This window comes from Castor canadensis, chromosome 3, assembly GCF_047511655.1.
Source record: "Castor canadensis chromosome 3, mCasCan1.hap1v2, whole genome shotgun sequence".
In the NCBI taxonomy this organism is placed as follows: Eukaryota; Metazoa; Chordata; class Mammalia; order Rodentia; family Castoridae; genus Castor; species Castor canadensis.
This window is the reverse complement of record NC_133388.1, coordinates 103,585,477-103,612,242: the sequence shown is the minus strand read 5'-3', so window position 1 is coordinate 103,612,242 and position 26,766 is coordinate 103,585,477. Positions and strand designations below refer to the sequence as shown.

The following is a 26,766-nucleotide window of genomic DNA, read 5'->3' as shown; positions in this document are numbered from 1 at the left end:
GGTAGTGGTTATGACATGAAAGGCATAAACAACAAAACAGATACATCAATGGGACTTCGCCAAAATTGACAACTTTTCTTTGTGCGGTATTGGGGACAGAATACAGGGTCTTAGGCATTCTAAGCAAACCCTCAACCACTGAGCTACAGCTCCAGCCCCCAAAATTAAAAATTTTTGTGGGAGATGTAGCTCAAGTGGTAGAACACAGGCTTAGCAGTTGCAAAGCCCTGAGTTCAAACCCCAATTCCACCAAAAAAAGAAAAAAAAATTAAAAGTTTTCATGCTTCTAAAGACCAATGTGAAAGTGGAAAAACAACCCACAGAATGTTTTGTTTTGTTTTGTTTTTTATACAGAGTTTCACTTTGTAGCCCAGGCTGGCATCAAACTGTAGAACTTTCTGCCTCAGCCTCCTGAGATTTTTTTTTTTTTTTGCAAATGTGGTATATGCATGTAATGGAATATTGTTCATCAACAAAAAGGAATGAAACGTCAATCCATTTTACAACATGGATAAACAGAAAACATTATGCTAAGTAAAAAGAGGCTGTGACACAAAAGGCCACATATTATTTGATTCCATTTATGTGAAATAATTAGGGCAAATCCATAGAGACAGGAAGTAGATTAATGTTGCCAGGGACTCGGGAGGAGAGAGTGGGAGTGACTACTTAATGGATTGAGATTTCCTTTTGGAGTGATAAAAATATTCTGGAGCTAGATAATGCTGATGATTACAGAACATTGAAAATGTACTTAATACCACTGCTGTAGCATTTTTTAAGTGGTATATTTTATGTTGTGTATATTTTGCCATAATAAAAACAGGTATTTTATGGTATGTAAACTATGTCTCAGTAAAACTATTGTAAAAATAAAAAGCCTAACAGCATATATCATACTCACCAGGGAATTATGCTAAGGGAAATAAATCCAATCCCATTTATTACATTTTTTTTTTGTGGGGCTGAGGTTTGAACTTAGTGCTTCTCACTTGCAAAAGCAAGAGCTCTACCTCTAGGACCACACCTCCAGTCCATTTTTCTCTGGTTATTTTGGAGATGGTGGTCTCTCAAACTATTTACCTGGGCTGGCTTCTAACTAAAGTCCACCTATTTATAGGTGTAATCATATAAATAGGCAACCAGCCTATTTATAACATTTTTGAAGTTGCAAGATTTTAGAAAGGATGGGCTAGTGGTTTCAAGTGGGAGGGGAAGAAGGAGAGGGCTTATAGTAGGCAACCTGAGGAACCCTTTTGGTAATGGAATTGTGGTAGATACAGGATCCTGTACAGATGATAAAACCATATCAAACTAAACACACACATACAAGTAAACTTGGTGAAATCTGAGTAAAAGTGGTGGACTGTATTAGTGTCAATATCCTGACTGCAATGTACTATTGTTTACTAGTGTACAGGATCCTACAGGGAGGAACTGTACATGGGATCTCTCTGTAGTGCTCCTTACAACTGCATGGTACTCTAATTATCTCAATAAAAATTTCAATTAACAAAAAGACATGAGAAGTAAGTATCTTAGAAAACATTTGTAATCCTAACTTCTCAGGAAGTGAAGATCAGGAATACTGTGGTTCCAGGCAGCACAGCCAAAAAGTTCTCAAGACCCCATCTCAACCAATGGCTGGGCACAGTGTGGCAAATGTGTCATCCCAAGCTATGCAGGGAAGCACAGACAGGAAGACTGCCATCCAGGCTGGCCTAAGTATAAATCACGACTCCGTCTCAAAAATACCTAACAGAAAAAGAACTGGTGGAGTGGCTGAAGTGGTAGAGCACAAGGCCATGAGTTTAACCCTAGTACCAAAAAAAAAAAAAAATCTGTTGGATAAACTTCTGGCAAAGCGTATAATACCTTATCTTCAAAGACCAAGCTTGCAGCAGGTTGATGTTTAGTTCAATAATGCAGTATTTTCCAAAAATAAAGGGGATGTTGAATATAGAAAAGGCCTTTCTTGGGCCTTTTTTTTTTTTCTTTTCATTAAGCCACATTTACCAAAGAAAGATTTTTATTCCTTCCTATTCACTGATATTAAAAAGTTTACATGTCACATTTCAGCAAAGAGAAAATTATGATTTTTAAATGAGTAAAACCACATTTCTGTGCAGCAGAGACTATGCTTTTAACATCTCCTCATGTTAAGAAGATAAACAACAGGATTAACTGTTTACTTTGGGAGCCTGAGTCTGGTTGTTTTGAGGAGAGGAACACAATGTCCTGCTGTCTCTGGTTCCCATCTGTAGGCGGCTGCAGGAGCACAGCCCTCCTCCCTCTTCTAGGGAGCTCCTCTCACACTCAGTCTCAAGCTCTCTTCCCTTCTCTCCTCTCTCCCCCAGCTCTTTCTTTTTGACTATCTCCAATTTCTTCTCTCTCTTCTTTGGATTGAGGCTTACTAAGAGATTATGAAGTGGAGAGAAAGATCCTTGTTGATCTTTACAGACTGCTGCAGTTGACAGTGACCTAGAATTAAACAGCCAGGCCTGACTCTGATTCCGGGAATTCTTGGTGGACTGCTAAGAACTGCCCCCATTGCTCACGTAAACACTCACTTAATCTCCTTCCCTCTCAGCACACATGCATGCGCTGACACATACTTTTGCTGTTTCCCTTGCTTCCTCACTTGTGGAGCTACAAAATTGAGCCACTGAGTGAAAGAAAGGGAAGTCACTAAGAAAGGAGCAGGGAAACACATTGAAATTTTCAAGGAGGAATTAATTATACTCCCTAAGTATCCCCCTATAAATCTATAGTTTGTATCCCTTGTAATTTGTTTTGTTGCTTTTACAGATGACAGGATAATATATTTTTATAATTTTTGAAATATTCTCCAGTGGATATGATGTGACATTTAGCTGAATGTGGCTCAATGGTATAGTTTTTGCCTTGCATGCACAAGGCCCTGGGTTCAAACCACAACATCACAAAAAAACCCTCCTTAAAGCAAATATTAACTCCAAATGGACCTTTATTCTTCCAGCATGTGATTGAACAATAAACCTTTTATCTGTGTGATTTTTTGTTGCTGGTAATGTGCTGTGGAGTATGGTTTCATTAGGTACCAATTTTAGTTGATTTTTCCAGGCCTCACCCTCATGGCTCAGAAATGTACATGGTTCTACAAATGGCCTCTGATAGCTAAAACAGGAGATTCTGGTGGGATGATGTTCTGTGAATCTGCTTTCTTTTTTGGTTTTGGTTTGGTATGATTGGTTTTGAGAAAGGGTCTCACTAGCTCAGCTAGCCTCAAACTTACAATCTTCTTACCTCAGTCTCTTCAGTGCAGGGATTACAGAAGTGTGCCACCATGCCAGCTATGAATCTGTTTCCTCACTGCTGTGGTATCTTCCCATTTGGAAGTGGTGGAGTATGGCTGGGGCAAGGACAAGTTGTATACACTGGGCATTTTAACAATTACTTATTGCTTTACCCTGAGTGGAACTTAAGCTTACAAAGCAAAACTGCAGAAGCTGAATGATGAGGTCAGTGTCATAAGGCCCATCACAAGATGGTTTCCTTTGTGAGGAGCTCATCGAGCATGAAGGATGAAACAGTGCACCCTTGTGCTGCTTTCAAGCCCCTCCCTCTGAGCCCCTCCACCCACAGCACTTACCCTTTTTATAAAGACGTGGGTACAAAGCTAAGAACCAGGAGCTCATGCCTGTAATTTTGGGAGGCTGAGATTGGGAGGATCATGGTTCCAGTACAGCGTGGGCAAGTCAAAGTTGCTTCCACACACAGCAAACTGAGATTGCACAGGGGTGACAACTGAAGTTCCCAGACCTAGTAGAGGCTCTCATCCATCAGCTGTAGAGCTCAAAATGGAGCTTTTTCTCCAGTCAGGCTAACTCCCTGCACCACATGCTGTCAGGAAATTGGAGGAGTTCTGTTATCTGCTTTCTGCTCTCAGCATGTGAGGAGCCTTGATCTTAATATTAAAAAGATGGCATTCACTTGCCAGAGTGTTAGTAAGAACTTTTGAGAAGCAAATTCTCTGTCTTAAGGAATGGGTACATTTCTGGGACTCTTACTCTAATCAGTAGCATCCAACTTCCTACCAGGTGTGGTTATCCATAACTGTAATCCCAGTACTCAGGAGACTGAAGCAGGAGGATCAGATATTTGAGGCCAGCCTGGACTACATAGAAAGACTCTTTCTAAATAAAAATGATTAATTAATAACCAAAAAAACTGCAAAGCATCAGTGAAAAAAATCCTGCTTCTTCCCTATGAGAAATTTTCCTCTGCTGTTCTAAGTACTTAAGCTAATCAGTCCTAAAAACAGCAGTGACTCTCTCATTTGAGTTGCAGGGTACCTATCAATAGGTGCTCAATGTGGCATAGGGCATAAAACGTCACCTGCAGCCCAAGCTTGCCTGTCACCAGCGGCAGGGAGTTTGATGTGACTCAATGTGTATGTTTACCTTGCCCAGTGGCAAGCCAGCCAAAGGATGTACTTAATCTGCTTCCCAAAGTGGAAGCTCGATGTTATGAACACTAATCCATTGCATAACTTTAAAATGTCAAATCTCCTGCAACCTCCTCCCCCTGTGACTTGGCTAGCCACTAGTTCCCAACGTTTCAGAGCCTTCTGAGGATGGTGGTATGTCTACTACTTGTCCTGCAGGGCACAGCCAACACTGTTACAGTGTCTCTGGATTTGGGTATTGGATCCTGAGCTGCAGCCTGCTGTAAAGATGTAGGTCTATTTAACTGTTCTTGAGCTAAAATAATTTAAAATATTCTAGGGAATTGCCCCTTGATTTATGAAGAGGAATCTCAGCCCAGTGAGCAGCACGACCAGTATCCCAGCCCTCTATGCCTGTGCTGCCTCTGACCATGTTTTGAATCACATCCTGTACTGAACAGTTTGGACTTCCAGGTTCTGTGTTAATCAGCTAAGTCCTTGACTATACCCTGACTAAAGTCACTCAATGCCACAGCTTCTCTTTTCTCTGAGATGAGGTCCACATCTGGCTGCCTATCCGTGATGCTGCTCTGTTTTCCATGACCATTCACCTTAGAAACTTGGGTAGCCTCTCCCTGCCTCTCATCCGTAATTCACTACCATACTTCCTGTCTCTCCCTTAAAATATTTCTCTAACGCATTCTCCTAAGCTGCCAGAGGCCAACAAAGCAAAGAGGATATAGTGGTGTAAGGATTGGAGACCAAGCATGAGATGCATCTAGGGGTGTGACCCAGTGCCATCACAGCTGCAGGTTTCTGAAGATAACGGAAAATTTGAATCTTACTGTGAAGTCTTCCAGGTTTTATTCTTTATTTCTTTTTGGAAGCACTGGGGTTTGAACTCAGGGCCTCATGTTTGCTAGTTAGGCACTCTTACTGCTTTAGCCACTCCACCAGTCCTAATTTTTGATTTTAACACCATATAGGCCAAAGAAAACATACGAGCCAATGGATGTGGCCTATGAGCACTGCTTTGCAGCTTTACTCCACTCCTTTCTATTAGATTGTTATAAGTTGTATATGAAATGTCCCCTAAAAAAGGTTCACATATTGAAAGCTTGGTCCCTAGCTGGTGGCATTATTTTGGGTGGTTCTGTGGGGCCTAACTGGAGAAGTAGGTCCCTCAGTGTGTCCTTGGTGGCTATATCTGGCCCTGGCCCCTTCCTGTATTCCCTTCTCTGTTTTCTGTCTACCATGAGGTGAACACCCTTTACCACACTCCCACTGATATGATGTCTGCCCAAGCACATGAGGTCAAGCAGCCATAGACTGAACCCTCTGAAACCTTGTGCCAAAATGTTTCTCTTCTTAAGTTTTCTGTGTCAGGCACTCTGTCACAGCAATGAGAAAGCTGAGTAACACACAGGTATTTGTCATTGGTTAAGGCAATGAACTTCCACCAAGTCTAAGAGTTCTCTATTCAAGTCATCTCCCACCATTCCCTAAAAGTTATGTTTCTGAAACAGAAGTTTTATCAGGACATTCTTTTAACTAATGCCTTTGAGTGACACCCCAACATGTGCTCATTGATGATAGGGAACAGGTGAGCTGGCACAAAGGCCTGTCACTCACCACCTCCCCTCCCCATTCAGGTCATTCTCTTTATAAGGCCTTTCACAGCCTTCATCCCTTGCTGGGCATTTTTCTATGCCATCCATGCCCAGGCAGTAAATGGTGCTTCTCTATACCTCTCCCTACCCATTCCTTTCCCTCATCACCTCTGTTTACTCCCTTCTTTTCAAATGCTTAGCAAATTCTCCTCTTCATTAAAACTGGAAGTGAGGACAGTGACCTCATCTGCTAGTATGGCACCCAGCTTTAGAGTAGGTACTATGGAAAGGTTCTGCTCTCCTGGGCTTGCTTATCCCATGTGGATTCTCTAACAGTGAGCTGAGTTAGGAAAGTTGGGTCAGTTATTCTTGGCCTTACTTATTGGTGAGTGACAAGAGATGTGGCCAGCCCTCCCAGGGTGAAGTGGGAGGGGTCAGAGCCCTCAGTGGGCAGAGGGGTCATCTTCATTGTGCCTCCTGGAGTGAGCCCCTGAGTAGCCACCATAAGATGAATGTGTTAATGGGAAAGTTAGTTATGACTCAAGGGCAACAAACACACTGAATGTGTTCATAGACTGATGGAATATTTCTCCATTTTCTGTATGACCTTTCAACAATTTCCAGAGATTTCAAATGATCGCCTTTTATAACTTTCTCCAGTTAACTTTAGGAAAGAATCACTCTGCTCTTCTGGAAGTTGGTCTTCTGTTTCTTCCTTTGATTTACTTCCATTGAAAATAAAAACCCTGTAGATGCTCAGCATGTGTCAATGAGAAAACAGAATGGCTCTTTAGTCCTTATTTATAAAGTTTTAGAGTAGTTGGAAACCATCCATTCTAAATTTGTAGATTTAAGTGTGAATTATTCTTGTTTTTCTTAAAGACATGTTGATTTGCTTGAGCATAATAAATGAACCAAGTACAAAACTATGAAGCTAGACAATGCAACTAATGCCTATGGGACTAGTACAACAGATGCAATGGGTCACAGGGGGCTGCAGAGCCATGAAATAATTATCACATGATCCTTAATAAGTAAAGCACTTAATGGTTTGTCACTGGCTCCAAAACAGTACCTTCCCTTTGGGAAAGATAAATCTGTGATCCATCCTTTTATGTGCTAAGTACAGCAGTGTTGCCTGTCACCTCAGCCTTCTATGAAGTGCTGGCTACAAGGTGGAGAATTAAGTAGTTCCTGTGCTCCTACCCCCATCAGGAGAGACCTGACACACATGCAGCCACAGACTGTGCAAGTATTAAGAAGAAAGTGAATAGAGTGCAATGAGAAATACTGCTGGTGTGATAGGGTAGGCTGCTCTAGCCAGTATGGTCAGAGGTTTCTTAAATGAAGTGATCTTTAGGCTGAGTCTGGCTATGCATCAGCCAGCTGTGGAAAAAAGTTGAGAAAAGAGCATTCTTTACAGAGAGAACAGTGTGTATAAAAACCCTAGAGTGGGATAAATCTATTCTGTTTGGGAAATTGAAAGAAGGCCAGAAGTTAGTAAAAGAGAAAAAGAAGATAGATATTTTCATCCATCTGAGCTGCTATAACAAAAATACATGGTATTCTTGGCTCATGAGCAACATAAGTTTATTTTCCATAGTTCTAGAGGCTGAAAAGTCCCATAGGCATTAGCATATTCTCTCTGGGGCCTCCTTTATAAGGGCACTAATCTGTTCATGAAAGCTTTGCCTTCATGACCTAATCACCTCCCAAAGGCCCCACCTCCTCACCTTGGGGGGTGAGGATTCTAATACACGAATTTGGGGAGGACATGGATCCTCAAACCACAGCAATAGGGAAAAATAGAGAGAAGCAGAAAGACTAGTCTTTGGGACTCATGGAAATTTCAAATGCATTGTTCTTAAAATTAAAGTCAAAAGCCCAGACTTATTGCCTAGGAGGAGGCAGTAAAAAGAAGAGTAATGTAGCACTGCTTAAGAGGGGCTCACTTAATTTAGAACATAGTAAGAGAATTCCATATTCAAGGGCATACCCTTGAAAATAATGGGAATCTGGGAGAAAGTGCCAGTAGCTTCATGATACTGTAAACAATCAGGAAACAGTAAAGCAATAAATTCACAGAGAGAATCAGAGAAACAAAATAGCCAGGAGATTCCTCCAGGGATCATGGTCAAACTGTGGAATGACTAAGGCTGTATGCAAGTATTTAGATGCACCCACTCTGGAGCAGCCAGGGCAGCCCCAGGGAGGAACTGAAAGAAATCAGCAAGCAAGTGATGAAAGCCTGCCTAATACTGCAGCATCAGCACTGCCACTTACCACACTAGATGAGCAGTAAGTCACTCAGACCCAGGGATGCCCCTAAGGAAGCCAGGATTCAAAATAAAACCACACACATCCTTGGCAGTCTGGCACGCCTCACAGGAATGACTAGAGGGAAAACCCAAGCAGAAAACCTACACTCCTTGAGCTGTAATAGCACCTCCAAGCCATACATCCAATGGTAAAGAGTCAGCATCAAGTTGGGTGCTGGTGTCTCACACCTACAATCCTAGCTACTCTGAAGGCAGAAATCAGGAGGATTGAACTTTGAAGCCAGCCAGAGCAAATAGTTTTTGAGACCGTATCTCAAAAATACCCAACACAAAAAAGGGCTGGTGGAGTGGTTCAAGTGGTAGAGCGCCTACCTAGCAAATGTGAGACCCTGAGTTCAAACCCTAATATTGCAAAAAAAAAAAGAGTCAACATCAAAGGGGTTAAGCACAACCTTTCATCAGTAAGTGGCTTTTGCTGATCTGGGGGCAACCCTTATAAAATCATGTGTAAAGATAAAAAACAAGATCAAAATATCTGAGCAGGAACATCAGAGGCTGCACTCTGAGGGGGAAATAAATATCAAGCAAGTCACTACACAACCATGCAAGTAACAACATCATCAGCCCTCAGGATAAAGGAAGAATCAGTTCCAGAGCTGCTACAATATATTATCAGAAATGTCCAGTTGTCAAAAAATTACAAGACACAAAAAGAAATAGGAACAACATGTGACCTCACACAGAGTGGGCGGGGGGATTGGTAATGGAAACTTTGGCTTTTAGAAGCAAATACAGTGATGCCAGACAACTGTAATCTCAGCTACTCATGAGGTTGAGGCAGGAGAATCATGAGATCAAAGCCAGCCTGGTAAACATTTAAGACCCTGGAAAGCAACGGGGTAGGGGTGGGGGGAGAAGAGAAAAGAGAGGAAGGGAGTGGAGGAGAGATGAGGGAAGGGGAAAGAAGGAAAGATAGATGGATGTGGGACTGAGCAGATGAAGATTCCAAAGCAGCCAATAAAAATATATTCAGCCAAGCAAGTTGCTGCATAACTGTAATTCCAGCACTGGGGATGCTAAGGCAGGAGGATCGTGAGTTCAAGGCCAACCTATAGTGAGACCCTCCATGGGTTGTGGGGGGAATACACACACACACACACACACATACACACACACACACATATACATACATACTTTTTTAAGAGTATGTATTCTTCAAAGAAAGAGTTTCAAATGACCAGTAGATACATCAAGAAGTGTTTAGCGTCCCTAGCTATAAAAAAGGTAAAAATCAAAACAACACTTGGATTTCATCTCACCCCAGTTAGATGGCCATATTCAAGGGCAATAACAACAACAAATGCTGGTGAGGATGCATCAAAACCGGAACCCTTATACAGAACCTCATAGAAATGTGGAACCCCATTAAATTCATCAGCGTGCAAATAATAGGAGTTCCAGAGGAGGGAATGCGATGCAAAATATTTGAAGAAAAAATAGCTGAAAACTTCTCATATTTGATGGAAAACTTTATTCTGAAAATCCAAAAAGTTCAATGAGCTCCAGAAAAGTAAATTCAAATATCCACACTCAGACACATAGTCAATAAAATGTTGAAAGCCAAAGATAAAAAGCAAGAGAAGTTAAGTCAGTCATCATATGCAAGCAAGCCTGAATAAGATACCAATTGGCTTCTCATTAGAGATAGGGTGGGCAAAATACAGTGGGACAGCATACTCAAGATGTTGAAAAAAACTAATTATTTACATGCTCTTTTTGGCACTAATTCCTAAGGTTATATCAGTAGAAATGAGCATTTTTTTCATGTTAGGCAACTCACCTCATTTTCTAGAAACCCAAGACCACAGTTATTTACAATCATTTTGAAGAAATTTTCCTTTTTTCCAGCCACAAAATCATAACAAATGAGTTTTGGGGGGTCTGGGTAAGTTATTTTTATTTGTTTTGTTTTGAGACAGGATCTCACTATGTAGCTAGGCTGGCCTGGAACTCACTATTTGGCCTAGACTGGCCTGGGACTCATGATCCTCCTGCCTCAGCCTTCCAAATATTGGCATTACAGGCATGAGTTTGTACTATATAAATGTCTTATTAAATATTAATATATATACTTCATATTAAATAATGTCATACATGTATGTGAAAATGTGAAGACTAGTTTTGTTTAAAATGGATGGCATATTCTTCTGGATGCCACCTGCTAAATACTGTTTATTTATGCAGGCCTAAAATGTTGTGTTCATGATTTCCAGGTGACTACTTATGGATTTCCTGTGTTCTTGAGTATAAAATGTCATATTTTCAAAGAGTTCAAACATAGTAATAATTAAATATGGCTTTGATAAGTTTTTCTCCAAAGACTCACTAAAATACATTTTAGGGAAAACATTTTGATTGTAGTGATTTTTAAGAAATACCTGTTAATATCTTATGAATATTAATGTTTGATGAAACAGAATTTGGAAATATTTTAAATGGAAGCCCATTTGAAATAACCTCTCCATGTATATTGTTGTCTTCACAAAGTATCATCTATTACTTGTTTTTTGTTTGTTTGACAGGTTGGGGGTTTTTTTGTTTCTGATTTTTTGGAGGTACTGGGGTTTGAACTCAGGGCCTTACGCTTGCTATGCAGGCACTCTACCACTTGAGCCACGCCACCAGCATGTTATCTACATGTTAGCGCTTGTTATCTACTGTTATTGAAAGTTTGATTAACTACTTATTAAGAATTCAGTTTTTGTTTCCTCTAATACCTATGCTTTTAGACTATTTGGGCAGTAGGATGGCCACTTGCCATGTTGATTTTTTACATTTAAGCAAATTAAAACTAAATGAAATTTAAAATTCAGTTCCTCAGTCACCTTAGCCACATTTCATGCACTCAATAGTCACATGTGGCTACTGGCTGCCACATTCGATTCCATGAACATTTCATCAGTTCAGAGAGTAGATGAGTTGTACCTGTACTTATGCGCTGATAGAGGTTTAGCTCCAGAAATTAGGCTGGTACTTCTCTGCTTTTATAAAATTTAAAGAGATACTTATGCAAATATATTCATTTCATTTTATTTTTTAGAATTTTTAAATTTGATACTACCTGATGGCTAGTTTAGATCTAGAATGTCCCCCAAAGGCTCGTGTGTTGAAGGCTTGGTCCACAACTTTGCACTATTGGGGCATGTTGGAAACTTTGAGGTAGGTTCTAGTTGGAAGTCTTCTGGTCATGAGGGTATATCCTTGGAGGGAACACTAGGATATCTAACTGCCCAACTCCTTCCTGTTCCTCTTTTTTGCTTTTGCTTCTTTACTTTGCTGTGCCATCTTTCCCCCACCATGATGTGCTGCCTCACTGTACACCTAAAAGCAACAGGGTCAACCAATCAGGGGCTAAAACCTCCAAAACTATGAGCCAAAGTAAACTTTTCCTTTATAAGTTGATTATCTCAGGTATTTTGTTACCATAACAAAAGCTGACTAACAACGAATGATCTTGGGCAAAATAGTAAGCATATCTGATGTTTATTCTATGTGCTTTTTAAAGCCTAACTAATAAGGGCCTTTTAGGGAATGACAATACAAATAGGGCAGGGTCTGGCATTAACTAATTGCCATCAAGATGACAAATCTCAGACTCAAATATTTTAAGCTTTTAATTTGTGGTGTAATTTGTTATGCAGGAAAATATAACACAAATGAACAGTAAGACAAAAATATTTAGTAAAGATATTACTTGAGAAACAGTTTATTGACTTGACTTATATGCCATATACAAAACCTCCTATTTGAAAAGTAGAACATATGCATTCTTCTCACATGAGACTTTCACAAAAATCAGTTATATACTAAGGCATAGTAAATCTCTACAAATATAAAAGAATCATTATTAAAGAATACATTTTTCACTTAGTACAATTAAGTTAACACTGATGACAAATATATGTTTTAGTCCTTATAGAAAAAAATTAAATACTTCCAAAAATTCATGGATAGCAGGAGAAAATAATGAAAAATTTTAAATGCATTTGGTAATTAAAATACTAAATATCAGAATTCAGGTGGTTTCATTAATTGTATATTTAGAAGAAACCTTATAATCTAAGTAGTTCATATTTTTAAAAGAATAGCTGAAAATTGATGAGCTAATGTTTCCAATATTAGGAATAGGAAAATAATAATATAATAACACTAAAGAGAAGGAAGGAGATCATAAGAGCACATTGTAATATAAGTTAATGACATAAGCAAATAAACAAAGCAATTGTTAGTCCTTTGAAATAATTACTATCAATCCTATGATAAAATAAATGAAAAGAAAAGTTAAAAAAGTAAGAAGGAAAAATAATGGCATCATCTCCATCAGGGATTAAAACATAGTCAAGATACTTTAGCACCTTTATACTAATAAGTTTGACAATGTAGACAAAATGGAAAAAAAAAAAACCTATAGAAAAATATCTTATCAGAATGTCTGGAGAAAAAAATAGTTCAAATAGTCTAATCATCATCAGAGACATTAAGTTGATAGTTAAGAATCTTCCCAGGAAAAAAAAAAAAGAAGCACTAGAGCCAAAAGGTTTCATTACCAAATTCTCCCAAGCTGTTCAAACACAGATTGTCTTGTACAATTTTTCAAAAGAAATAAACAGAATCTTCTTCAGCTCATTCTATGAAGTTGATATAAATGATGTTGATAACAAATCTAGTATGAAAAATAAAATGAAGGGCCAATATCACTCATGGACATATGTATATAAAAATTTTAAATAAATCTGCAACTGAGGTCTTAATAATGTAATATTACTTTACCACTTGCGCAGTGCTAATTGTCACTACATTAATCATAGAGGGGAAACATATGCTAATTAAATTTTTAAAAATGGAAAACATCATTTTAATTCATATAGAAAATGCATCTGTTAAGATCCAAAATATATGCATATTATGAAAAAAATCATATAACAAATCATGAATCCCTGATCAGATGAAGAATGTCTACCAAAAAATAATAATAATAACTACAGCAAACATTCGTAACTGTAAAATATTGAAGATACTTTCTTCAAAATCAAGAGCAAGATAAGTGTGCCCAACGTCATTGGCTGCTCTTTTAGCCTTGTTCTGAAAGTCTTAATGGCAATCAGAGAAGATAAATAAAAAGCAAAAGGATTGGAAAGGAAGAAGCAAAATTGACATTATGAAATGTTTCCATAAAACTACATTTGAAAGATTACAAATAAGAAAGTTTAGTGAGATGGATGAGTTATAAAAGTTCAATATACAAATCAATCATACTTCTGTATACCAGCAACACATAACAAACAAAACTACCATTTAAAGTAGCAAACAGTGGTCAAGGGCAAGTTTTAAGCAGTAGAGCGCATGCCTATCAAGTGTGAGGCCCTGAGTTCAAACCCCAGTAACACCAAAAAAAACCTAAAACAGCAAATATGGCCAGGCATGTTGTTTTACATCTATAATCCCAGCTACTTGGGAGACAGAGATTGGGAGCATTTTATCAAGTTCCACACCAACCTGTACAAATAGTTAGCAAGACCCTGATCTCAACAAATAAGCCAGGCACTATGGTGCATGTCTGTGTTCCCAGCTACAAAGCAAATCAGGGTGTAGGGTGCCCCCGGCAAATACACAACACTCTATCTAAAAACCAGCCTAGTTCAGGTCGCGGGGCGGAGGAAAGGGCGGGCGGGTGGGAGGTGCCAGCGCCAGACGCGGAGGAAAGAAGCTATGACTAGCAGTAGAGCCGCAGCGCCCCCATGGCGGCCGCCAAGGACAGTCATGAAGACCATGACCCTTCCACTGAGAATGCAGATGAGTCCAGCCACGACCCCCAGTTTGAGCCAATAGTTTCTCTTCCTCAGCAAGAAATTAAAACACTGGAGGAAGATGAAGAGGAACCTTTTAAAATGCGGGCCAAGCTATTCCGATTTGCTTCAGAGAATGACCTCCGAGAATGGAAGATGACTGGTGATGTCAAGCTCCTGAAGCACAAGGAGAAAGGGACCATCCGCCTCCTTATGAGGAGGGACAAGACCCTGAAGATATGTGCCAACCACTGCATCACACCAATGATGGAACTGAAGCCGAATGCTGGCAGTGACCGTGCCTGGGTCTGGAACACCCATGCTGACTTTGCTGATGAGTGCCCCAAGCCCGAGCTACTCGCCATTCGATTCCTAAATGCTGAGAATGCACAGAAGTTCAAAACAAAGTTTGAAGAGTACAGGAAAGAGATTGAAGAGAGAGAAAAGAAAGGACCAGGAAAAATGATAATGCTGAAAAGCTGGAAGCTCTTTCTGTAAAGGAGACTGGAGATGAGGCAGAAGCAGAAGAGAAATCAGAGGAGAAGCAATGAGTCGTCCTCTCCTTCCTTTTCCTTTCTTTCTTTTCTTTACTTTTTTTTTTTATTTTGCCCTGCCCTTCCTTTTTGGTTTGTTTTTATTCTGTTTTGTTTTTACAAGGGACTTTATATAAAAAGAACTGAATTCCAACATTCAGGTTGGTTTTTTTTGTTGTTGTTTATTTTTGTTTTTCCTAAGTTTTCACCCTACTGAAGATGACTTCAGAAAATCCATTCCCCAGTCATGAAAATGTACTGTGCTAACTTTCTTTTCCATAGTGGAAACACTTATTTATAGTCATCAAAATAGTGAATAAAAAACGCCTTTGAAACATGGAAAAAAAATAAAATAAAATAAAATAAAAACCAGCCTAGCCGGGTGTTCGTGGTTCACGCCTGTGATCTTAGCTACTTGGGAGACTGAAACTGGGAGGATCACTGTTTAAGGCCATCCTGGGCAAATAGTTCATGAGACTCCATTTCCAAAATAACCAGAGAAAAATGGACTAGAGATGTGGCTCAAACAGTAAAGCACCTGCTTTGCAAGCATGAAGCCCTGGGTTCAAATCCCAGTTGCACCAAAAAAATAAATAGATAACCTAAAAGCAAAAGAGGCTGGAGGCATATCTCAAATGGGAGAGTACTTGCCTAGCAAATGCATGCTCTGAGATCCCAGTACTCCCAAGATAAATAAATTGCAAATAAATCCATAGATACTTTAGGCATAGAGCTAACAAAATATGTGTAAAAACTTTATGGAGAAAGCTTTAAAGTTTTATTATAAAAAATGTTCTGTATACCCTCCAAAGAAAGATTTATTTACTTATGTCATTCACAGAGCCTAGCTCTATGCTGTGCAAATTCCTTTAATGCTTTTTTACAGCCCTCTAAATTAATTAGGTTCTCTTATTCTGGGTTAAGTTGAGAAAATTCAAACTCATGCAGGCAAGCAACTTTTGTAAGGTGCAGGTTTTCTAACATGACGCTTCCTTCCTGTGAAGCCATTTGGGTTCCACTACATGTGATATTATTTATGGTAAATTTCTAGTGACTCAGGAAAAAGAAGTTGATCATGGGCCCCTTTTCTGCCCAGACCTGTCATGCTAGCACTGACTTTAGGAGATAGTGTTTCACTGAGAAGAAAGCATTGACAAGTAGATGAAATTTAGTGTGTGCTGCTAAGTTAATTCTGGTTTGGGTGATATTTTATTGCCAGTTCCAATCCAGTTGAACCAGTGGGGAATATGACTCCACTCTGGGTGTGAGCTGGCACGTCACTGAGCCACAGCTCTGTAAACTGAAAGAGCTGTGTGGCTGGGTGTGAACCAAAGGAGGAGAAGGAGAATAGTGACAACTCATATCTAGGGTGAAAGAACAAACAAAACCAGCCTTCCTTTGTTATTTGAGATAAAAGCAAAAGAATGTCTGAGCTCCAAAACAAAAAGAAATAAATATGGGGGGAAGGGGAGAGAAATTAAAAAAAAAAAAGAAAAGAAAGTCAAAAGCAAACTTCAGCCAAATATATTACCCAATTCCCACCTTTCTCTTCTTAGCACAATCAAAAAGGAACTTTGTATTGGCACCATGGGGATTTGGGGTATTATCTTGACCTTTGTAAATATTAACAAACAATAACCTTTATCAGTAATAAATGGGTAGGCCTTAGTGTCATCATGTGCAGTAGAAAGAGGGTCACTTTGACTCTATCCTACTATAGGAAAGCCTGGGCCTCCGAAAATAGAGCCTGGTCCCACCTCTGTGTCCTGTTCCCCAAGGCTCTGCCTCAACCTCCCTATTTAGACAAGGAATGGAGAGGTAAATCAGATAAGGAAGGTAAGCTGGGCGCCTGGCTTCTCAGGAGGCAGAGATCAGGAGGATCCCGGTTGAAAGCCAGCACTGGCAAATAGTTGGCAACACCCTATCTGAAATGTACCCAACATGAAAAGGGCTGGTGGAGTGGCTCAAGTGGTAGAGTGCCTGCTTAGCAACATGAGGCCCTGAGCTCAAATCCTGATACTGCCAAAAAATACAGATAAGGACAGTAGATAGAGCATAAGGAGGCCTTTAAACAGTTTGTAAATAGGGACATTATAAGTTCAAATGAAAATGTGTGATTTCATTCCTGCTCACACATAGAATGCTAGAAACTAAAACATACCTCAGCTCCCAGTGAGAAAAGGACAGAAACAAAGCATGATTGAACTTTAAAGGAAAAATTATTTCCAGTCTAAAAGTCTATAGCCAGCCCAAATAGACATAAAGTCTTAGGACAGAATATCAACAATTTCATGAATGCTTTCATTTTTTATTCCTTCCCCCCTCTTTTCCAGGAAGCTAGAAATTGTGAGCTCCTGAATAGAAAAAAGTCAATTAAGAAGGAAAGATACAGGGTATTAGAAACAGGAGACCCTACATAGTTGAGTAACAAAAGGAACCCCCAGGTTTTATGACAAGAGATCTCAGGATGACTGGCTTGCCCCAGGTATGGGCACCAATACATCAAGCACAGAGCAGAAGTCTCCATGAGAGCGTCTTCAGGGTAGTGTTGAAACTGTGAGATTCCGTGTCCTGAGGAAAGATTTGATAACTGACAAGAGATTTGGGATAGAATTTGTGAGGAGTACATAGAAAACTAACTTCAAAATGTAAATAGGAAAAGTACTGTTTTATTGTATGAAAGGTTATAAATTCCTTAAAATACTCATAAATTTTGGCGTGTGGTACTTTCGTCAACTAGCTCAAAGCATTGTCTCTTTTCCATTGAGATTTTCTGTTTGATCTAGGTGTTGAAAAGTATGTTGTAAGATTTCCAAATGTAAGAAAACTTTAAATACATATCTTTGCCTGGTTTCTCATTTAGTTATATCACTGACAGAGAATATGTCCAATATGATAAGGATTCTTTAAAGTTAATTGAGACTTGCTTTATGGTTCAGTGTGCAGTCAGCTTTTATATATGTTCCCTATGTGCTTGACAAAAGTACTTTTTCTAATTGTATTTTCCTAATGTTCACTCAGCAAATCAAACTCGTTAGGCATCCACAAGGTTTCTAAATCTTTTTTTTTTTTTGGTAGTGGTACTGGGCATTGAACTCAGGGCCACACGTATGCTAGACAACATATGTGGCTCTAACAGTTGAGCCACGTCCCTGCCCTTTTGTTTCTTTTGTTTGTATTTTGTTAGTCTCACTAGCTTTGCTAGGGCTGGCTTCAAACTTGCAATCCTCCTGCCTTATGTCCTGAGAAGCTGGATTACAAGTGTATGCCACCACTCAGCTAAATTCTCTTAACTCTTTTATTTTCTGTTAACTTACCTATAATTCACAGAGATATGTTAAAATCTTGCACAATGAAGGTGAGCGTCATTTCTCTGTATGGTATCATTAGTTTATATTTTATATATTTTGGCACTATTAAAGAACATGCAGGTTTAGGATTCTGTGTCTTAGAACAAATGCAATCTTTTTATCAATATTAGTGACCTCTATTCTTCATAATACTTTCCTAAAATTTTTTGTCTACTTTCCTGAGCTTGCTTTTGGCTAATATTTGTTGGAAATATTCTTTTCTATCCTTTTACTTTGAACTTTACTTTGTTTTAGAAGGTCCTATCAACAATTTATTGAAAGACATTTTTTTCTTCTTTTATACAACATGACAAATTCTGTCTTTTAATTGGCAAGTTTAAATCATTTTTATTTCATTTCTAATATATAAAAACTATGTCCATCATGTTACTTATTATCTTACATTTTTCTTGCATTTTTATGCTTTTTCCTCATGTTTTTTAATTTGTATTTCTCATTCCATTTTCCTCTCCAGTGCTTTAGAAGTTGTATTCCACATTTCTCTTCTTTATGTGGTTATCCTTGAAATTTCATAACATATACTATGCTTAATACCTTAGTTTTAGATGTAGAAGGGCACCTTGGGAGTATTTGAACTCATCCCCATGTGGCTTTCACGCCATCCTCCCCGACCTTTCCAGTTTTCTTCTCATTAGTTAACATTATCAGTTGGGTTATTTTGTTTATGTTGTTCATACCTAGTGCTTCTTGTATTTCAAACCTTTTTACTTTTCCTTCTAAAGTAAATAATTTAAAAATTATTTTAGTAATAACTTAGTAAAATAGCAAATATTTCCAGCTGCATTCATGGAAAATGCTGCTCATTTTACCATCTTTGGTGTTCTCTATATTACAGTCTCATTGCAGCATATGTATAAGAATGGATTTCCTTTTACCTGCTTGGTATTTGATTTTCTTCCTGTATTTTACATCAATGGGGAAAAATTCTCAGTCACTAGATTATAAGTTATCACTGTCCTTCTTACATTTTCTTCTCCTGGAATTCCTACTAGGCACATATTAGTCCTTCTTCTGTCCTGTGTATTTTTTTCCACCTTTATCTCATGCTATTCTCTCTCAGCTTTCAAACCAAGTTCTAGGTAACTTAACCAGTTGTAAAACCAGATCCCATAAATTCATCTTCAGATAAATGTAGCCTTTGTCACACTTAGTTAATGTATTATTTCAATAAGCTTAGCTTTCCTTTTGTTTTAGGGTGGGTGAGTGAGTTGTTTTGGTTTTTTTCCTTTTGGTGGTACTGGGGCTTGAACTCAGGGTCTTGAGCTTACTAGGCAGTCGCTCTACCACTTGAGCCACACCCCCAGCCTTCTTTTTGAAAGTTCTATTTCATTCTACTTCAAATCTGCCAAATCATTTTGTATAGCTTCTTATCCCCTGGTAATATTTTTGTAATTTTAACTTTTTGAAATAGTTATTCTAAATTTTGTATCTGTTAATATGTCAAATCCTGAGTATGTCTACAATTATTTCTCCACTCTCTTTCCACACAGTGGTTTGTTTTGTTGTGTTTGATGAGTTTTATATCAGCACATCTTTATTAGATTCACTCCATGGCAAACTACTAACCCAATTAAAGATAATTCTTTCATCCAAAAAGGACAACTATAGGCCAATCTCCTTAATTGAACATTGATACAAAAATCCTCAATAAAATAATGGCAAACTGAATTCAATGACACATCAAAAAGATCATTCACCACGACCAAGTAGGCTTCATCCCAGGAATGCAGGGGTGGTTCAACATACGAAAATCAATAAACGTAATAAACCACATTAACAGAACCAAAGACAAAAACCTCTTGATCATCTCAATAGATGCAGAAAAAGCCTTTGATAAGATCCAACACCATTTCATGATAAAAGCTCTAAGAAAACTAGGAATAGAAGGAAAGTACCTCAACATTATAAAAGCTATATATGACAAACCTACAGCCAGCATTATACTTAATGGAGAAAAACTGAAACCAGTACCTCTAAAATTAGGAACTGGACAAGGATGCCCACTATCTCCACTCCTATTCAACATAGTACTGGAATTCCTAGCCAGAGGAATTAGGCAAGAAGAAGGAATAAAAGGAATACAAATAGGTAAAGAAACTGTCAAAATATCCCTATTTGCAGACGACATGATCCTATACCTTAAAGATCCAAAAAACTCTACTCAGAAGCTTCTAGACATCATCAATAGCTATAGCAAGGTAGCAGGATATAAAATCAACATAGAAAAATCATTAGCATTTCTATACACTAATAATGAACAAACTGAGAAAGAATATATGAAAACAATCCCATTTACAATAGCCTCAAAAAAAATCAAATACCTAGGTGTAAACCTAACAAAGGATGTGAACGACCTCTACAAGGAAAACTATAAACTTCTGAAGAAAGAGATTGAGGAAGATGATAGAAAGTGGAGAGATCTCCCATGCTCATGGATTGGTAGAATCAACATAGTAAAAATGTCTATACTCCCAAAAGTAATCTACATGTTTAATGCAATTCTCATCAAATTTCCAATGACATTCATTAAAAAGATTGAAAAATCTACCATTAAATTTATATGGAAACACAAGAGGCCACAAATAACCAAGGCAATACTCAGTCAAAAGAACAATGCTGGAGGTATCATGATACTTCAAACTATATTACAAAGCAATAACAATAAGAACAACATGGTGCTGGCACAAAAACAGACATGAAGACCAGTGGAACAGAATAGAGGACCCAGATATGAAGCCACACAACTATAACCAACTTGTCTTTGACAGAGGCGCTAAAAATATAGGATGGAGAAAAGACAGCCTCTTCAACAAAAACTGCTGGGAAAACTGGTTAGCAGTCTGCAAAAAACTGAAACTAGATCCATGTATATCACCCTATACCAAGATTAACTCAAAATGGATCAAGGATCTTAATATCAGACCACAAACTCTAAAGTTGGTACAGGAAAGAATAGGAAATACTCTGGAATTGATAGGTATAGGCAAGAACTTTCTCAGTGGAACCCCAGCAGCACAGCAACTAAGAGATAGCATAGATAAATGGGACTTCATAAAACTAAAAAACTTCTGCGCAACAAAAGAAATGGTCTCTAAACTGAAGAGAACACCCACAGAGTGGGAGAAAATATTTACCAGCTACACATCAGACAAAGGACTGATAACCAGAATATGTAGGAAACTTAAAAAACTAAATTCTCCCAAAATGAATGAACCAATAAAGAAATGGGTAAGTGAACTAAACAGAACTTCTCAAAAGAAGAAATTCAAATGGCCAAAACACACATGAAAAAATGCTCACCATCTAGTAATAAAGGAAATGCAAATTAAAACCACACTGAGATTCCACCTCACCCCTGTTAGAATAGCCATCATTAGCAACACCACTAACAACAGATATTGGTGAGAATGCAGGGAAAAAGGAACCCTCATACACTGCTGGTGGGAATGTAGACTAGTACAACCACTCTGGAAAAAAATTTGGAGGCTACTTAAAAAGCTAAACATTGATCTACCATGTAATCCATCAATACCACTCTTGGGGATATACCCAAAAGACTGTGACACAGGTTATTCCAGAGGCATCTGCACACCCATGTTTATTGCAGCACTATTCACAATAGCCAAGTTATGAAAACAGCCAAGATGCCCCACCACTGACGAATGGATTAAGAAAATGTGGTATCTATACACAATGGAATTTTATGCAGCCATGAAGAAGAACGAAATGTTATCATTCGCTGATAAATGGATGGAATTGGAAAACATCATTCTGAGTGAAGTTTCCTGCCCCAAAAGACCAAAAATCGTATGTTCTGTCTCATATGCGGACATTAGATCAAGGGCAAACACAACAAGGGGATTGGACTTTGAGCACATGATAAAGCAAGAGCACACAAGGAAGGGGTGAGGATAGGTAAGACACCTAAAAAACTAGATAGCATTTGTTGCCCTCAACGCAGAGAAACTAAAGCAGATACTTTAAAGCAACTGAGGCTAATAGGAGAAGGGGACCAGGAACTAGAGAAAAGGTTAGTTCAAGAAGAATTAGCTTAGAAAGTAACACACATGCACAGGAAATCACCCAAACATTGTGTGCACATATGAATAAAATAAAAATTAAAAAAAAAAAAGAGTGCTCTGAACACTCAGGAAACTCAGGCAGGTCAATGGGTTCTAGGCCAGCATGGGTTACATAGTGAGACCCTGTCTCCAAAAGCAAAGTTCCTGAATTCTCGCTTTAGCAGCACATGACAGACTAGTCTGGCTGGTCCCTGTGCAAGGGTGACAGACTGCAAATTTGTAAAGCATTCCCTGTTTTTACATGAATGTAAAAGTGGGACTATGTAAGTGAGGGAACAGTGGGAAGGGGACGTGATTAAAGTACATTGTATGCATGTATGAAAATGTTATAATGAAACCCACCTAAAAATAAAACAGGAGGGGAAAAGTGTTCTGCTAATTTTTGCATGGAGCTGTTTCAAACAGAGCCTTTTTTAGCAGAGATTAAAAGTGGTGCACACCTTTAATCTCAGCTCTTGGAAGGCAGACACAGGATGATCACATTTTTGAGGCCAACCTAGGCTACATAGTGAGTTCCAGGACAGCCTTACTAGTGAGACATCTCAAAAATAAAAAGAAACAACAGAAAAAAAAGATACTTCTTTCATGCAAGCGTTTCATTTGCTTCTCATACAAACCAGGGTTCCCCATGGACCTAAGAGCTTTCACCAACAAGTCTAGAGTTTTTATCTCTTTTGTCAAGGTAGCACTTTAGGCTCATGGATTCAGATTTAACTTTGCTTTGCTCATTGTTCTTTTCCTTTATATACTTATCTTTAAAACAGTTTTGTGCCCCACAATCTATCAATCTACTATGTAATAGTGTTGTTTACTAAATTCTTTTAGGTTCCATGAAATGTTTTTTGAGAATGTGTCATTTTTTGATAAATAAGACTTCATTTACCTGAATTATGAATTTGGAGTGAAAGGATTAAAAAGTCAGTCATAAATAGACTTTTTTTTTTTGGTGGTGATGGTGATACTTGAGTTGAACTCAGGACTTTGCACTTCAAGGCAGGCACTCTACCACCTGAGCACCACCACCAGCACTTTTTACTCTGGTTATTTTAGAAATAGGATTTCACTTTTTGCCCAGGCTGGCCTGGACTACAATCCTATTTTAAACTTTTTTCTATCACTGGGATGACAGGCACAAGCCTTCATGCTCAGCTTTTTAATCCATTGAGATGGGGTTTTGCAAACTATTTTGCCCAGGCTGGCCTTGAACTGCAGTTCTCCTAATTTCAGCCTCCGAAGTAGCATTGCAGGCATGAGCCACCAGCACCTAGCTATAAATAGGTTTTGTAAATATAGGCTTCTGAACTTAAAAACTAGGGGAATCCATCATGTCCAAGTTGCTGCCAGTAGGGACACTGGTTTTTATCTTGTTGGGATATGCATATCCATAAACATGTAACTTCTCAAAGAAAGGTCTTTGTTATTGTTTTCATCAGAATGTTGTACTGAAGATTTTCTTAGTATTGAGCATCCACATAAGATATAAATGTTGTCCTCCCTAGTGAACAGGATAAACATAGGGAAAGAGGACACTTTGTTCCTAGGCAACAGTAGTGTATTTAGTTTGAGAGGATGGTCATCTTTACATGATTTTTAACCACATTTAGCTTAGGGTTTCATGCCAAAGGAAACTTCTGTCTCCTTCTGTATTCTGTGACTAGAGGTCTAAATACCTGCATGTACAAATCAAAACAGTATGTGCTTGATTCAACTTTATTTTTCCTGACTCATCCTTTAGGAAGAAGACTATAGTGGATTTCTGGTGAAGAGGGAAATTCTGATCTCTTTATCTTCTCAAAGAATAAATGTGAATGCTTTTTACAGACTCTGCCTTCTAGTGCAAGATGTCTATGGAATGTTTGGTGAAGTGTACTTGGAGGCCACCATCTCAAAGGACAGACAGTTTGAAGGGAAATCCTGTAGCCTGGCTGGAATGAAAGTTCTACAGAAGACCACCAGAGGAAGGTGAGGACATGTGGGAAGGGTATCCAGTTTGCTATAATGGATGGTTCTTTTATTAGTCTTTTATCTCTAATTTTATCTTTAAAAAGGCAGTAGCCAGGATCGTCCCATTCTTTGCCTGTAAAACAAAGACAGAGGTTGAGTAGAGCCCATGAAATACCTCTAGGGAAACATAATTGACAATAAAAAGAATTAGACAGGTTTACTGATTCATAAAAATGGGGACAAAAGCAGTATATATCTCCTAAACACATGACAACTAAATAAAATCATATGTCTGATACAAAAGGTATAACTGTTATTAGCATTTACATTTGCATCACAAATATACTGTCAAGTTTTCAGTGTTTGCAATTCCCTCATTTCTAGAAATTAATGCATTTTAGGGACAGTAATAATTATACCTTTTTGAATGCTATTTCAAGGTGAAAATAACTTAAGAATAGCAAAATGTCCAAGAATATCTATTTGCTTAGTGGTCCTGTCCATCTATGGGGTGACTAGTCTAGAGGGAGAACCTTCAGCACATTGTCTTCTGTCACTCACACCTTTTCAGCAGTTCTCTACCACTTCCCTCACCAGCTGTCCAGAATACTCAGCATCCTGGAACCAGCTGATGAAATCTGAATACTCAATTCAGAACAAAGTGAAATGGAGAAGAAAATGAAGGAGATAAAAAAATTTGTGTGTGTGTTTTAATTCTAAAGATTTATTTTCTATTTGTTTTCTTAACCATAACAATAAAGGATCCTTACATAGCAGTTTAAAATAAAATCTAATTTAGTGAAAAGACTTTATGAGCTTTAAGCAAAACTCTTTTAAATTGTCAGGTCTTTGTGCTTTCCATAGTAAGCACGCTCATTCTCTGCCAAGTGTCATGCCACCTTGCCCCAAAATGTTCTGGATAGGCAGATGTGCAAGTACATGGATCTGGCCCAATACATGGCTGTTACATCTCCAATAATCATCCTAATCTAAGAATTATGGAAAAGAAGAAACATTTTCACATGGAACTATCCCATCATATGATGAATTAGTGTAAACAGAAAATTGGACATTTTCAATCTTATTGTCACTCTTATTCAAATAGTGTGTTACAGGCTGGCAGAGTGGTTCAGAAGGTAAGATCATCTGCCTAGCAAATGTGAGGCCCTGAGTTCAACCTCAGTACCCACAAAAAAAAAACTGTTACTTTAGCTCTCTTGATATTTATATTTTGTTTAATTATACTAATATTTGAGTTTATAATAGTATGTGAGGGGGGAAAGCCCATTATGAGTATGTAATATTCTTTTTGGGATTTGGGGATTTGAACTCAGTGCCTCATGCTTGCTAAGCAGGTACTGTACCACTTGTGCCATATTATTACATATTATGAATATGTAGTAATTCTGATTTTGAAGCATTTGTTGCTAGGACCCTCCATTTATGTTCATAATGGCCATTATAATTCATGAACATTTCTCTTGACTGACCTCAGTAGCCCATGGGCCTCACCCATGTGTCCTGTTTGCCTTTCCTATGGCACTATTGAAGGTAACTATCAACTCTCCCAGAGAGCTTCTTTTCCTAGAAGAAGTGTAGCTCATTAAGAAGTGTAGCTCCAACAAGGGGATTGGACTATGAGCACATGATAAAAGCGAGAGCACGCAAGGGAGGGGTGAGGATAGGTAAGACACCTAAAAAACTAGCTAGCATTTGTTGCCCTTAATGCAGAGAAACTAAAGCAGATACCTTAAAGCAACTGAGGCCAATAGGAAAAGGGGAACAGGTACTAGAGAAAAGGTTAGATCAAAAAGAATTAACCTAGAAGGTAACACCCACGCACAAGAAATCAATGTGAGTCAATGCCCTGTATAGCTATCCTTATCTCAACCAGCAAAAACCCTTGTTCCTTCCTATTATTGCTTATACTCTCTCTACAACAAAATTAGAAATAAGGGCAAAATAGTTTCTGCTGGGTATTGAGGGTGGGGGAGAGGGAGGGGGCGGAGTGGGTGGTAAGGGAGGGGATGGGGGCGGGGGGAGAAATGAACCAAGCCTTGTATGCACATATGAATAATAAAAGAAAAATGAAAAAAAAAAAAAAAAAGAAGTGTAGCTCATTTGGATCCCTGGGAGGATCCAAAATAGCAACTGGGACACAGACGCAGACTGTGTGAGCTCCAGGAATCAGGAACCTTGCTGAGACACTGGAGACACACTTGCCTGAGGTAAAGCACCAGGGAGAGCTGAAACTTTGGCACCCTGAACCCCTTGCCGGTGGAAGTCTTCTCCATGTCACGCTACATTGAAACAACAGGCAGGCCTCTACCCACTGGCCAGCCAGGCCTCTGCCCCACCAGGCCTTGGCCCCACAGGCCCACCAGCCTGCTGGGCTTCCAGGCCACCGCCGCACAGGCCCACCACACTGCCACCAACTGAGCCACCACCCCGCTGGGCCCACCAGACCTCCGCCTGCCAGGCCTCTGCCTCTCAGGCCTACCAGGTCAACTCCCACCAGCCTACCAGGACACCATCAGCCCACTGGCACACCAGCCACCGCCTGCCACAGGAGGGCTCCAACAAAGCTGGTTCTTTAGAAAAAATAAATAAGATTGACAGACCCCTGACAAACCTGACTAAAATGAGGAGAGAAAAACCCCAAATCAGTAAAATCA

The 26,766-nt window shown here is 38.8% G+C and overlaps 1 protein-coding gene and 1 pseudogene across 8 annotated transcripts in view; both read left to right on the top strand.

Annotated features, from left to right (window-relative positions):
• Spidr (scaffold protein involved in DNA repair) overlaps nucleotides 1-26,766 on the top strand; it is a 388,190-nt gene that overhangs the window by 295,377 nt on the left and 66,047 nt on the right. For 7 of the 8 annotated variants that reach the window (XM_074068499.1, XM_020157004.2, XM_074068498.1 and 4 more), the window contains one exon: nucleotides 23,969-24,109. The exons of the other annotated variant lie outside the window; for it this stretch is intronic. In XM_074068499.1, coding sequence (XP_073924600.1) covers nucleotides 23,969-24,109 — 141 coding nt within the window. The remainder of the gene's footprint in view (nucleotides 1-23,968; nucleotides 24,110-26,766) is intronic. 8 annotated transcript variants of the gene reach the window in all.
• Nucleotides 14,106-18,316, top strand: LOC141421641 (ran-specific GTPase-activating protein pseudogene; annotated as a pseudogene).